A 15713-nucleotide genomic window follows, 5' to 3' on the forward strand; every position below is an offset into this window, starting at 1 on the left:
GAGACTCCCCAGATGGACGTGGGTGCAAGACAGTAATAGATAGAAGCAGATACACTTGGCGGGAGACTCCCCAGATGGACGTGGGTGCAAGACAGTAATAGATAGAAGCAGATACACTTGGCGGGAGACTCCCCAGATGGACGTGGGTGCAAGACAGTAATAGATAGAAGCAGATACACTTGGCGGGAGACTCCCCAGATGGACGTGGGTGCAAGACAGTAATAGATAGAAGCAGATACACTTGGCGGGAGACTCCCCAGATGGACGTGGGTGCAAGACAGTAATAGATAGAAGCAGATGCACTTGGCGGGAGACTCCCCAGATGGACGTGGGTGCAAGACAGTAATAGATAGAAGCAGATACACTTGGCGGGAGACTCCCCAGATGGACGTGGATACAAGGCGGTCGAAGATAGAAGCAGATGCACTTGGCGGGAGACTCCCCAGATGGACGTGGGTGCAAGACAGTAATAGATAGAAGCAGATACACTTGGCGGGAGACTCCCCAGATGGACGTGGGTGCAAGACAGTAATAGATAGAAGCAGATACACTTGGCGGGAGACTCCCCAGATGGACGTGGGTGCAAGACAGTAATAGATAGAAGCAGATGCACTTGGCGGGAGACTCCCCAGATGGACGTGGGTGCAAGACAGTAATAGATAGAAGCAGATGCACTTGGCGGGAGACTCCCCAGATGGACGTGGGTGTAAGACAGTAATAGATAGAAGCAGATACACTTGGCGGGAGACTCCCCAGATGGACGTGGGTGCAAGACAGTAATAGATAGAAGCAGATACACTTGGCGGGAGATTCGCCAGAGTAGGGGACACAGAGTGACAGAATTGATGAATGTTTATAAATCTTTTACACTGGTATAGATTATCAGCACGTTGCACAACCTGGAGCAGATATAGAGCACAGCATCATCAATTCGCGACACCACGTACAGGACGATAGCAGTTTGTATCACTACACGTGACCCTATCATCTGATGATGGCTATTCAGTTGGATAAGTCATAGCTCAATTAAAAACAGTCGTAATTGGGTTTATTTAAAACATAGAAACACCAGCTCGCGAGAAACTTCTGTAGTTATTTCAACATCTTAGTTATCTTAAATATTTAGAAAAGAAAAAAATACCAACAATCACGCATCCAGTCTGCTGTTGATATCTGAAATGTTATGTCCTTAAACTACACCATTCATAATCGCCATGGAAACTGTTGTACACATAAATAGGAACTGACGTTATTTCGCCTTAAATACTTATAAATACACCACGGTTTGTAATGGATGACACTGGAAATATTAATGGTACACGTACGCACGCACGCACATACAGATATGATTCAAGTATATACAGGTATGGATCAATATAAGTAAAATAATAATTAAAAACTTCTGAGCACAAAACATAACTTATTATCCAACTCTGGAATTTGAAAACAGATAATCATAGCGAATCTCCACGAGAAGTCCGTTGAAGGGTTCATGAATGAATATAGTCGTTAGGAAGCTATTCAGTCTCGTATCTTGTGATTGATGTCACAGGCATATGACTCGTGACGTCATTCAATAGTTTCCACATAAATATAAGGTGGAATTGTGAAACAACATCGTCAAATAGACAATCATTTCAACAGGGATAAATCTGGTAAGTGGAATAATACATCAGTAGATATAATTGGGACGAAAGGTAAGATACTGATGTCAAGGCGGTAACGGAGTTGGCTGATGTCTGCGACATGTTGTTATGTTCGAGGAACTAACCTACACTGGTAACAGACCCAACTTGGGCGTCGTTCATTTAACTCCATACCTTCACACGTTTAACAAGACCTTCATGATTAGTTTGTGTCGATTATATTTAAATGATATTGAAACAGTGAATTTGCGAGTCTTTTCAAATCCATCATCGTATCTGATGGAACTAATCTGACAAAACAGCCTCGGTTTACAGGTAGAAATTGTCTGGTTTTATGAAACTTCTGTTTGATATTCGAAGAAGAGGGAAGTAGGTGATTGTATGACCCATATTTCGTCCTTCGTGTCATTTTAAAATCTCTTTTTGTTTATGAAGAAAAGTTTCAATATCAACATCTTCCATATTTCACTCCATATTTTCAGACATGATATCACATATGCTATTGGAGATATCTGGTTAATGTTATTAGATTAGGTGTATTTTTTGTTGAAACATTGTATCACTATTGTTGAAACTAGGCATGTGATCTTCTACTAATGACAATCGTCTGTTGTCTCAGGATTGTGTTGAAAATATATTGAAAGTTTTGGGGCTGTGTCATTCACAATGATGGGATGAGAGTAAGCAGGATATGACAACACTCAACTCTTTCGGTGAACTCACTGTCAGGTGACCTGGATGTACCGTCAACGTTGTCATGCTATTGTGATATCAGTTGTTTCTTTCCGGAATGCTAGTATCCCCTCACAGATTGGACTCAACCTTAGTCTTCAAGCAGGATTATCATGAATACAACAGTCCTACTTTTAATCATAAAGACTTTTGTTAAAAATGGATAATCAAGTGAAATCTTGTACCAATCTAAGGGTTTTTATGAATGTTGCTGATTATTGTATATTTAATCAGAATAAGATCTGTTAAATATTTGGGCATTTTGTTGTTAAACCTCTTGTGAAACACTTGTTTAAATACATCAATTCTATAAATAAAAGACATTTTATTTTACAAGTCTGTGGTCCAAGTGACATCTTAATACCTCAAATATAAATGACATCCTACTTGAGCCCAGTCCGTCTCTGGTTCAGGATTATCGATATTAATTGTAGATGGTCTAATGTTAGAATAACTTACTGACAAGGTATAAGGATTGTTTCGATGGTCAAATTATGTTCTAATATTAGACCAGGCCTTACTTTTACATATTTACAATGACATCTACTCTCATTAATCCTATGATTAACCGGGGTGGACAAGCCAGTGCATCTTTCACCTGGGTGCTGTATCATATACATTATTCTACACCAAAGTAGATGTAGGTCGAACATGGATGGAAACAACAAAGCTATTTTCATGCAGGCTTATAATTCTTCACATTCTAATTATGATGATTTGTCCTTCATTGTTTGTTGTTAATTTGTTATGGCAAGAAATGGATATCTATGATGATGCAATATCAGCACTATCAGATGAGTACCATTACTTCATAATCACCTGTATTAAAGAACTTGCTATCTTTATGAAATTATCATGATCAAAGGTACAAGGATGATTTAGTAATCCTGGTAATAGTATTATTAGTATTTGAAGGATTGATGAAGTATGAATTAATCATTTTAATTTGTTGTTTTTTTCAGAAAGAAAAAAGCTAAGCACAATGTCTCACATTTACCCATCACTGGAGGACATGAAGGTCGGCCAGATGGCACAGGTACAAATAACTGTTATCATGCTTGGTCCATCATGGGGAAGAAAATAAGGTTTTGGTACCCTGACCTTCATAACGTTCATTACTTATTTGATTATACATGGTAGTGAATTTATATGTCTGTAGCTGTTGTTGCTTGAAATCAATCTAGCTGATAGATCTAGAAGTGCCCACTGCAAATGACTTGTTTCTTGTCAAAGAAAGTGGATTGATGTCGTTGCATCTGTTCTCCTGACCAGCCACTTCAGTCATACTGTATTGTTACTAACTTTCTCATTAAATCAATTGATTCATCATGTTGATATTGAACTTGTTTAACTACAGTTCAACGTGTGAAGTGAAGATTGATCAAATCTTTTAGAGTGATACATGTGAAGTGATGATTGATAATACATTTTAGAGTGATGCCAAGCACTAGTTACTGGTTGATTTGCATGTACCATCAACCCCCTTGAAGACACACAGTTTCACAAGAAAGCATGCCATAAGAAAAGTGCAGGATTCATTAGTTGATTGTCATGGTTGATAAACAAATTGATTGTTTGTCTTCAGGCCCAGGCCCAGTATGAGCAGCAGGTGTCAGCTCCTCCAGCTGTTGCCTACCCCCACCCCCAGGGGGCCTACCCACCCCAGCAACCACCTGCATACACCCCAGCTCCTGGGCCAAGCAACACCATGTACCCATCTCTACAGGAGTACATGGGACTACAAATCACACCCGAGATGACCGCTTCCATGGCTGTAGTACCAGCTAACCCAACACAGGTACGTTCAAATAATAGACATCAACACACAAAGAATAATCACTTTTCTCAAAGGTAGTGTATGTATTCCTGACTATAAAACCTTGATGGGGTTCAAGTTCTTCCAAGCATCAAAATTGTAAATTCAACAGGATTACCTTGTGTCCATCTTTGATTTTCTAAATTAAATGGGCTGAAACTTTGTGTGGTGGTAAAAATGTTTTGAATATGTTACCGTATCTTTATGCAAAACCTATTTCAGGTGGCAGTGCGACAGAGTGGGTCAGGCAGCATGCAGGTTGCCCCCGTCACAGGGAACAACCGGGGTTTAGCTCGGGCCGAGATCAAGCAGGGCATCCGAGAGGTGGTCATGTGCAAAGATGGCACTGGCAAAGTCGGACTCCGTGTCAGACACGTCAACAATGTGAGTGGTTGGATGTTAGCAGTAGCACCATCAGCAGTCTCGCTAATGGAAGCAAGTTTCTTAATAACTTACTTATATGAAGATTTGTTGATGTAAACAAATATCATTAAGGCTTTTCAGTGGTAATCATCGATGGAAGATCAAATCAGCCAATTTAATCAAAAGTACATAAACTAACGTTATGATATGAGTTGAGTGTGTTGGAGCGTAGGTTAAACCTTGGATGTTTTGTGTTGATGATGTTCGTTTGTGTGTCTAATACAAATTTGTTTGTGTGTCTGCTGGCTGTGTGTTTGTGTGTCTGCTGGCTGTGTGTTTGTTTAAGTGTCTGTGTCTGCTGGCTGTGTGTTTGTTTCAGTGTCTGTGTGTCTGATGGCTGTTTGTTTGTTTCAGGGTCTGTTTGTGTGTCTGATGGCTGTGTGTTTGTTTCAGGGTCTGTTTGTGTGTCTGATGGCTGTGTGTTTGTTTCAGTGTCTGCTGGCTGTGTGTTTGTTTCAGGGTCTGTTTGTGTGTCTGATGGCTGTGTGTTTGTTTCAGGGTCTGTTTGTGTGTCTGATGGCTGTTTGTTTGTTTCAGGGTCTGTTTGTGTGTCTGATGGCTGTGTGTTTGTTTCAGGGTCTGCTGGCTGTGTGTTTGTTTCAGGGTCTGTTTGTGTGTCTGATGGCTGTGTGTTTGTTTCAGGGTCTGTTTGTGTGTCTGATGGCTGTGAGTTTGTTTCAGGGTCTGTTTGTGTGTCTGATGGCTGTGTGTTTGTTTCAGGGTCTGTTTGTGTGTCTGGTGCAAGACAACTCCCCAGCAGCTTTGTCTGGCCTGAGGTTTGGGGATCAGATCCTGCAGATCAACGGGCAGACGGTAGCAGGCTGGGACACAGACAAGGCTCACAAGGAGTTGAAGAAGGCGGCAGCGGAGAGAATCACCATGGCTGTCCGAGACAGGTGCGACAAATACACAACCCAAACATGTACCCAGACTCTGGTGATGATATAGTTCGATACATATTACCATACCCTGTTCAGAGGTATCCAGCTTCCCAAGTAGAATACCACTTCAAAACACAATACTGCTGAGGAAAAACCAAATTTAGAAACGGATCAAAGCACGAATCAAGCACATTGGTAGAAGTTTGGGATAGCTCTTAAGCTTGACATGGCCATTGTTTTCCTGTGAGATTACAGGTGCAAAACACACAATAGAAATTTGGATCTGAAAAAAATATTTTTTGATACCAAAATTTGACACTCTCTAAGAAACGACCTAATTTCCATTGCAGTTCTGAACATGTGCTGTAGCAATTGTTTTGTAAGTGAACGTAGTGGTGAAAGTAGTAGTGTAAAGTGAAAGTAGTAGTGTAAAGTGAAAGTAGTAGCATAGAGGCGTTTCAAGCTGATCTCTTGTTGATATCCCATCTCTATTGCTGCAGACCCTTTGAGAGAACAATCACAATGCAGAAGGACAGCAATGGCTACATTGGCTTCGTGTTCAAGGATGGGCGCATCAAGTCCATTGTGAAAGATTCGTCCGCCGCTCGTAACGGAGTGTTGACTGACCATCAGCTTACAGAGGTCAATGGACAGAATGTAATTGGTCTAACGGATAATCGTATTGGTGACATCATCGACGCTGGCGGCAGGACCATCACTGTCACACTGGTACCCTGTGTTATCTATGACCACATCATCAAGTGGTGAGTATCTCCATTACACCACACACCATTGATCTGCTTTCCCTAGAGGGACGCAGTTTAGCAGCTTGGCTAGGTTTTACTACTTTCTTGTTGGCCATTTAGAAGACAACTGGTTCAGTTGAGGTTGCTCTTGAAATAAATCAAAGCATAATAATTGAACTAATGCTGAGTTTAAGCCAAGTTTAGACTGTGACAAAATGAATGCTTATATTGTGCCATCAGATGTTGCCAGTAGAATAATGTACATACATCACGGTTGGCGTTTTACGGTAAATAATTTGAAACGCCCATGTGTCCCAAAGAGATAAAGTACAGGATAATACTTTCTCCTTTGGATGATGAGTTCTTGCAACCAACACAATTATCTAGTTCTTGCAACTAACATATTGTGTAATCTTGTGTGAATATGATTAACAGCAAATTATAAAAGAATTGAAATGATAACTAATATATACTTCACCTAGATGCAGAAATACACTTGTCGATCTTACGATATGTAATTCCTATCATAATTAATGTGACTATCATCATCCAGTGTTAGATTTAAAGCCAACTCATCTTTGAGCATTTTTTAAATATTTGCTAGTATTGTGCATAACCACCAGTAGCTGAAGCTGGGGTATGATGCAGGAAGCTAAGGCTCCGAAAGTCCCCATGATCCCCAGATAGGTGGCCTAGCTTTGGTTGCTGGTGGCTTATTGCCATTGTCTTTAGCAGTTGTAAATAATATTCTTGTGCTAAAATATGTTTTACAAATTTGCTTTTAAATATAAATTTGTATTCATGACAATTGTGTACATATGCACTTGTTCCTGTCGCTTTATGGCTGAAATAATGGTGATACGATGTACAATTGTAACTCATCTTACGTTTGGCGGGGATTTTACGAGCGCTTCCTGCATCCCTACCGTTTTTGTCACACCTTCCTCTGTTGTTTCAGCATGGGAGGCTCCCTTTTCAAGAAGATGGACCACTCTATCCCAGAGGTATAACATGTGATGTTGCAAACAGACTGATTGGCAGGTGTCACACCCACCTTGTGAAAACCATCTACTATTTGTCAACATCTGTATATAGCTTGCATGACTTGATAGACGACAAGGAGGATGGTTGTTTCTGAGAAGACTGGTGGTCCCTGGGAAGATGTGGATAGCTCTGTATATAGGCCAGTCATTTCATAAGGGAAACTCATCTTGGACCAAATGCTTAAAACCACCCTGAGACAAAATATGTACATAGTGTTATGTATAAGCTATAAAAAAATTGAATATTCATGAGTATGGTAAAGATACATGTATTGATTTGGTTATGTGTCTTGAAATAAAAACATTGAAGTAGTTTATGATGCACATTTATTTCATACAGTTCTCTTAGTCTTTGTAATTCTAGAGTAAATGAAGTGTTTCTGTATTTCCCCCCTATTTTAATGTTTTGAAATATTTCCTGTATGTTTGAAAGTTATTTTTAGTGTTGAACTTTGGATAGCTGTTTTCTTTGTTTTCTTTCAGTTCTAGTCACATGTAATGTGAAATGATTTCAACATTTGTATATTAAGATCCCAGTGTGCTATATTCATCAGTCCCTTTTGAAGAATTTCATTCACAAAATATTTCATCCACAGATCTGATCGGAATTAGTCCTACTAATCATGACTTGTGGTCATGAAGTGTTTGATCTTGAACTTGCAGGGCAATGCCAAGCTTTTATTTTTAGTATTGTTTTAGAACTATTTGAGTCAAACAACCCCTGCAAAATTCCACTATATGACAGGATTGGATACTTGATATTTATCATTACAAGTAAGTCAAGCAATCAAGTTTTCTGAGAATATTTTGTGCCTTTGGTCCATTCATCTTGTACATTTTACAAGAGAATGGGGGTAAGTTCGTCAACAAGGAATTTCTTTACATACCCCGGTACTTAGAATTCTATGTGTCCATCACTTTCAACACAACAGATTGATGTCATTAATGTTTGGTAAGTGAAATGCATATTATCAGAAAAAAAGCTCAATGTGTTGAGTCAAGATTCCATATTATTATTTTGGGGTAAGACCTGAATGTCAAACACATGCAAATCATTTAGTTCTTTTGGGCAGATGGATCATTGGACCGGTCCATGATCGAGTCAGGTGTCTGAGAGTGTTTGTACCGTTTATTGTGTTGAGAATTCACCTTATGATGCACAGTTATTGCGGTCCTGTGACTGTGAAATAGGTCAATCTTGGCACCACCTGAAAGACAGCAGCACTAGTGGACTTTGTGATAATAGTTTGTGTTGTTTTTTTCTTGTCAGTAGCTGGACCTATGCAGGTTAATTAAGGCACAGCTTATCACAGTCGTGCTTTGGATTAACAAGTTATTGTTTGTACAAGATTTTTAATTTCTTCAAGTTTGATGTCTCTTTTTGTCACTCAGTGCTATATGTGATTTTTAAAAAGAATAATGTATAATCTATGATCATGTTGAAATTTACTTTGTTAAACCATTGCATAATTATTCATGCAACATTTTTATGTAGCTATGCTCCTGGAGAGTCAACTTGAATAAAACTAATAACAGCTAGATATGTTTTTGTTGTTCTGTGTGGGTGCCAGTGGTGTGTGGGTGAAATTGTGGATACATCATTCAAGGTATAAAATAGAGATTTACGAAATTATGAAAATTAACAACCACTTTACATGCTTTATAAAGATTTATACTCCAATGAACTCACACAGATTGATGGCCAAACATTGTATGAAAGGGTCACAAGCTCCAGTTTGGCCCTCACTTTATGAAGATGCATTCTCCAATGAACTCCCACAAAATGAAAGGGAAGTTCTTAATTGAGTATCATATTAAGTATATATGCAGATATAAATAGCTGTTGAAGCTCTGAGGATCAATGGCATCTTTGAAATTTGTTTGATCTTTTTGCCAAATAGCTTAAGACATTTACTGTTGGTCAGTGAAACTTTGTAGATCCGTTGGGACCAGTTTGTCATACAAACCCTGAAACAAATATAGCCAATACAGCCCATGCAGGATCAGGGTCCATACAGATCTGCTGAATTCACAAGCAGGGACAGAGCTTGGACAGAACTTATCAGTTCACCTCCAGCTGTCAGTGTTCAGTATTAGCACATGGGGATGGTAAATATCCTGTATTAGGAATAAACATTGTATTTAGCGAGCCTTGGTTACGCCACTGTGTAAGAAACAGGTTTCTGGTGGAACTATATTGGCTACTGTCACTGTCCGACTGACACATCACTTACCCTCTGACGTAATATACATTAATGCGCAACATTCCAGGGAAATTGCAATGTTTAGGTAATGTTTGAGAGATGGAAAGAGATTTTCGAGCACAGAATTGAAGAATGACATTATGACAAAGAGGTTATCACGCTTGTGTTTGGGGATGGTAAATATCCTGTATTAGGAATAAACACTATGTATTTAGCTCGCCAAGTAAATATCCTGTATTAGGAAAAAAACACTATGGGAAGAGGTAGTATGGTCAGTAAATAGTCCTGTCTTACCCACTTTCAGTATAATGTCAGGGATGGGTGATAGGAATAAGTACAAGTGTTGTGAAAGTCCAAGCAGTTATAGCAATGAAGATTTGTTTATTCTCTGAAAATGAAGAGAGTATGTGGGCTCCTTTTTATTATATTTCATAACAATTATTTAACAACTGTTTTTTATCCGTAAAATATATTCATGTCAGAGACAAGATGTAGTCTTTGTTGGGACCACAAACTGAAAATCGGTAGAGGGAACTCTGTATAAAGCTGCAGTGAAAGTTTTTATATGTGAACACTTTTGACAGCTCTTGAGAAGTACTTCAAGCATCCCCACTTACTTGTGGCCATTTATAACTGAGGTACAGCATCCCCACGTACTTGAGGCCACTTATAACTGAGACACAGCATCCCCACAAACTTGAGGCCATTTATAACTGAGACACAGCATCCCCACGTACTTGAGGCCACTTATAACTGAGACACAGCATCCCCACGTACTTGAGGCCACTTATAACTGAGACACAGCATCCCCACGTACTTGAGGCCACTTATAACTGAGACACAGCATCCCCACGTACTTGAGGCCACTTATAACTGAGACACAGCATCCCCACTTACTTGAGGCCACTTATAACTGAGACAGCATCCCCACGTACTTGAGGCCACTTAAAACTGAGGTACAACATCCCCACTTACTTGAGGCCACCTATAACTGAGACACAGCATCCCCACGTACTTGAGGCCACCTATAACTGAGACACAGCATCCCCACGTACTTGAGGCCACCTATAACTGAGACACAGCATCGCCACGTACTTGAGGCCACCTATAACTGAGACACAGCATCCCCACGTACTTGAGGCCACTTATAACTGAGGTACAACATCCCCACTTACTTGAGGCCACTTATAACTGAGACACAGCATCCCCACTTACTTGAGGCCACTTATAACTGAGACACAGCATCCCCACTTACTTGAGGCCACTTATGACTGAGACACAGCATCCCCACGAACTTGAGGCCACTTATAACTGAGACACAGCATCCCCACTTACTTGAGGCCACCTATAACTGAGACACAGCATCCCCACTTACTTGAGGCCACCTATAACTGAGACACAGCATCCCCACTTACTTGAGGCCACCTATAACTGAGACACAGCATCCCCACTTACTTGAGGCCACTTATGACTGAGACACAGCATCCCCACTTACTTGAGGCCACTTATGACTGAGACACAGCATCCCCACTTACTTGATGCCACTTATGACTGAAACGCATCATCTTCTGACCATTGAAATCCACTGGTAAAGGGAACGAGCCTTCAGTGATGAATGCATCTCTGTTACTCTAGAAATGACAAACACGACTCATCTGAAACCAATTTAGCATCAGCCATTTTTTCCAGGTGACCAGACCAACCATACCATGCTAAAAAAGACAAAACACATTTCAGATGCACAAATTTATTTTCATTTTATTTTGACCTATCCAAGCAAATTTGTTAGTCAAGGAAATCAAGGAGGTGAAATATCAATTGACCAGTTAGAGGTCAGCGATGTTTAGCAGACAAGTTAGACGTCAACAATGTTTAGAAGACAAGCTAGACTTCAGTAATGTTTAGCAGACAAGTTAGACGTCAACAATGTTTAGCAGACAAGTTAGACTTCAGTAATGTTTAGCAGACAAGTTAGACGTCAACAATGTTTAGAAGACAAGTTAGACGTCAGTAATGTTTAGCTTTAATAATGAAAGCAGTGAACATCAGACAACTGCCTAGCTGTGAGGTGAACGCAGTTAACTATTGATGAGGTCCCAGTGTTTTGGCAAGGCAAGTTTGTTAATCTCAAACAGATGAGACTGTCAGGTTGGACAGGGTCCCCCACCAGATAGATATTGTATAGATATTGTACAGATATTGAAAGTTCTGACATATTATGTATATTGTTGATATGCGAGTCTGTATCAACTGGCTAGCATCCCACTTCCTAACAACGGAACCTTCTTTCCTAGTTGTCTCCCCTTCATGCAGGAAAATCAAAGTAATAAATAATGGGAATATGAATCAAAATAAAGTCTTATAAAAACAGTAAAAACAAAGGTAAAGAACTTGACCTGAAGCTATACATGGAGGCAGTCACTTCACACATTCCACATTATTCTGTGAAACATTGGAAGGAACAGGTCCCTGTTTCTTCATCAGGGCCAATATTCCATACTGACCTGTAATGTTTCATAACAAACACACTAAACCAATCAGATGTCTTGACACATACCACCATATTAGGTGTCAACCAATCACATCGCTATGAGGTAGCAAGAACAGCCTGTCTGTTTCATGTGACAGCAGACAGTATGTTAGATGCATGTTATATTGAAGTTGATGCAGATTTTCACAAAACTTGCATTACAACATTAAAACTTCACAAGGATGGTTCTGCTGGTCCATTAGTCTCCTCATCTGCTGGCTACTCCTCACAGATACAGGTATGCATCTGAACTAAATGCTGAGACTCCAGTACAAAACAAAGATAAAACTACTTTAGTTCTCAAACATTACCATAAAACCAAAGCGACTAAATAAAACTAAGGACTCAAACTGTGAGAGCTGGACAAAGCCTATCAAATAATGATATGTCAAACGGAACTTTTTATACTTTCTGTTCAAGACACTCTTTACAAAGGTTGAACATGTCTTGTCCAGAGAGAAGACAAGCGATAAAAGATCAAAACATGAATTAATGATTGATACGGTCAAATGTACACAATATCTGCACTGTTAAGGTTATTGATGACTGACCCGCGGGGCTGCTGTAGGCTGCACACATCACCCGTCACACCTACTGACACGCGGGGCTGCTGTAGGGCTGCACATCCATCACACCTGGTGATCCGCGGGGCTGCTGTAGGCTGCACACTTCACCCGTCACACCTACTGACCCGTGGGGCTGCCGTAGGCTGCACACATCATCCGTCACACCTACTGACCCGCGGGGCTGCCGTAGGCTGCACACATCATCCGTCACACCTACTGACCCGCGGGGCTGCCATAGGCTGCACACATCATCCGTCACACCTGCTGACACACGGGGCTGCCGTAGGCTGCACACATCACCCATCACACCTACTGACCCGCAGGGTTGCTGTAGGCTGCACACATCATCCATCACACCTACTGACACGCGGGGCTGCCGTAGACTGCACACATCATCCATCACACCTACTGACATGAGGGGCTGCCGTAGCCTGCACACACGCGTGGCTGCTGTAGGCTGCACACATCACCCATCACACCTGCTGACACGCGGGGCTGCTGTAGGCTGCACACATCATCCGTCACACCTACTGACCCGCAGGGTTGCTGTAGGCTGCACACATCATCCATCACACCTACTGACACGCGTGGCTGCCGTAGGCTGCACACATCACCCGTCACACCTACTGACCCGCAGGGTTGCTGTAGGCTGCACACATCATCCATCACACCTACTGACACGCGGGGCTGCTGTAGGCTGCACATCTATCACACCTGGTGACTTGCGGGGCTGCCGTAGAACTGCACACACCATCTGTCACACCTACTGACCCGCGCGGCTGCCGTAGGGCTGCACACCCGACACACTTGCTGATTCAGCAACCTTTTTTAACAACCAAATGCTGGAGGAATCAATCATATGGTTGTCTTACTGAAGTAAAGGGACCAATAATCTGGGTAGCAACATGCACATGACAATCGGCTGGTTACAGTCAATCATCTGGTTACAGTCAATCATCTGGTTACAGTCAATCAATCATCTGGTTACAGTCAATCATCTGGTTACAGTCAATCTGCTGGTTACAGTCAATCAGCTGGTTACAGTCAATCAGCTGGTTACAGTTAATTAGCTGGCTACTGTCAATCAACTGGTTACAGTTAATTAGCTGGCTACTGTCAATCAACTGGTTACAGTTAATTAGCTGGCTACTGTCAATCAACTGGTTACAGTCAATTAGCTGGTTACAGTCAATCAGCAGGTTACAATGTTCTCAGTGCAAACAGTTGGTTACAATGTACTCTGCTGTGTTCACAGATGGTTAAGACGTTCTCAGTTTGTTCATTGGAAATTGTCAACACCTTCTAACTGGGAAAGGTGTCATCTGCTTAACAGAGCATATATTTCCTGAAGTTATTAGACTAGCTGATGTATAACTGATACACAGATTAACAAAATCCCCTTCCACGAATATTGCACACGTTACTAAGACACTACTAAGGCTATAGTTTACATGCGAGAGGAGGTTGGTTCCTCCAGAACAACAGAAAAGTCCTACAGAAATAATACACTGGTTATAGAAATAAATAAAACAGTTGAGAAGGCAATGCTTGCCACAAAACATGGACCTGCCTCATCCCTAACACTGTGTTGGGGGGAAGTCTGTCTGACTGAGTGAGTCCTGTGTAGGGGGTAGCCTACCTGACCAAGTCAGTCCTGTGTAGGGGGTAGTCTACCTGACTGTCAGTCCTGTGTTGGGGGTAGTCTACCTGACGAAGTCAGGCCTGTGTTGGGGGTAGTCTACCTGACCAAGTCAGGCCTGTGTTGGGGGTAGTCTACCTGACCGAGTCAGGCCTGTGTTGGGGGTAGTCTACCTGACTGTCAGTCCTGTGTTGGGGGTAGTCTACCTGACTGTCAGTCCTGTGTTGGGGGTAGTCTACCTGACGAAGTCAGGCCTGTGTTGGGGGTAGTCTACCTGACCAAGTCAGGCCTGTGTTGGGGGTAGTCTACCTGACCAAGTCAGGCCTGTGTTGGGGGTAGTCTACCTGACCAAGTCAGGCCTGTGTTGGGGGTAGTCTACCTGACCAAGTCAGGCCTGTGTTGGGGGTAGTCTACCTGACTGTCAGTCCTGTGTTGGGGGTAGTCTACCTGACCAAGTCAGGCCTGTGTTGGGGGTAGTCTACCTGACCAAGTCAGGCCTGTGTTGGGGGTAGTCTACCTGACTAAGTCAGGCCTGTGTTGGGGGTAGTCTACCTGACCAAGTCAGGCCTGTGTTGGGGGTAGTCTACCTGACCAAGTCAGGCCTGTGTTGGGGGTAGTCTACCTGACCAAGTCAGGCCTGTGTTGGGGGTAGTCTACCTGACCAAGTCAGGCCTGTGTTGGGGGTAGTCTACCTGACCAAGTCAGGCCTGTGTTGGGGGTAGTCTACCTGACCAAGTCAGGCCTGTGTTGGGGGTAGTCTACCTGACTGTCAGTCCTGTGTTGGGGGTAGTCTACCTGACCAAGTCAGGCCTGTGTTGGGGGTAGTCTACCTGACTAAGTCAGGCCTGTGTTGGGGGTGGTCTACCTGACCAGTGTTTCACTTGCACAACAACTGCTATTTTTTCACAAGGAAGAAAGAGACACCAATGAATTGATTACCATTGTTATGAAAAAAAGATAAAATTGATTAAACTAGTCACTTGTCAAAGCACCATTTATGATACAATCATCATTACAGCTGATTCATTGCTTCTGAGTTTTGTAGTTATTTACATTAAGTTTTTGAAAGACGCTGTTAAAGTGTATTTCCTCCACACTGTAGGAACAACTGCTAAAATAACAAAGATGGCTGGACCTGTTCTTACTGAAAAATGAGTATGTACAACAATTCTGATGATCAAGAAGTCTTTTGTTTGTCGTCACTGCATTCCCCATCTCTTTTCCACCTGCATCCCCTCCCATCACCTGCATCCCCTCTCTACACCTGCACCCCCTCTCTACACCTGCATCCCCTTTCTACACCTACATCCCCTCTCTACACCTGCATCCTCTCTCATCACTTACATCCCCTCTCTACACCTGCATCCTCTCTCATCACTTACATCCCCTCTCTACACCTGCATCCCCTCCCATCACCTGCATCCCCTCTCATCATTTCCCTCATCACCTGCATCCCCTCCCATCACCTGCATCCCCTCTCTACACCT

At 42.0% G+C, this 15713-nt stretch overlaps 1 protein-coding gene across 3 annotated transcripts in view; it reads left to right on the forward strand.

Annotated features, from left to right (window-relative positions):
• The window catches only part of LOC139478903 (syntenin-1-like), a 39623-nt gene extending 30797 nt beyond the window's left edge, over window positions 1-8826 (forward strand). For 2 of the 3 annotated variants that reach the window (XM_071261586.1, XM_071261585.1), the window contains exons 2-7: window positions 3341-3414; window positions 3964-4176; window positions 4417-4578; window positions 5338-5513; window positions 5999-6262; window positions 7203-8826. In XM_071261586.1, the coding sequence (XP_071117687.1) occupies window positions 3361-3414; window positions 3964-4176; window positions 4417-4578; window positions 5338-5513; window positions 5999-6262; window positions 7203-7254 (921 nt within the window). In that variant the 5' untranslated portion in view covers window positions 3341-3360 and the 3' untranslated portion in view covers window positions 7255-8826. Of the gene's footprint in view, window positions 1-1540; window positions 1656-3340; window positions 3415-3963; window positions 4177-4416; window positions 4579-5337; window positions 5514-5998; window positions 6263-7202 lie in introns of those variants that run through there. The other variant, XM_071261584.1, reaches the window with a different exon arrangement.
• The last annotated feature ends 6887 nt before the right edge of the window (window positions 8827-15713 follow it).

Source organism: Haliotis cracherodii, unplaced genomic scaffold, assembly GCF_022045235.1.
Source record: "Haliotis cracherodii isolate W230 unplaced genomic scaffold, xgHalCrac1.p SCAF_4, whole genome shotgun sequence".
Lineage (NCBI taxonomy): Eukaryota > Metazoa > Mollusca > Gastropoda > Lepetellida > Haliotidae > Haliotis > Haliotis cracherodii.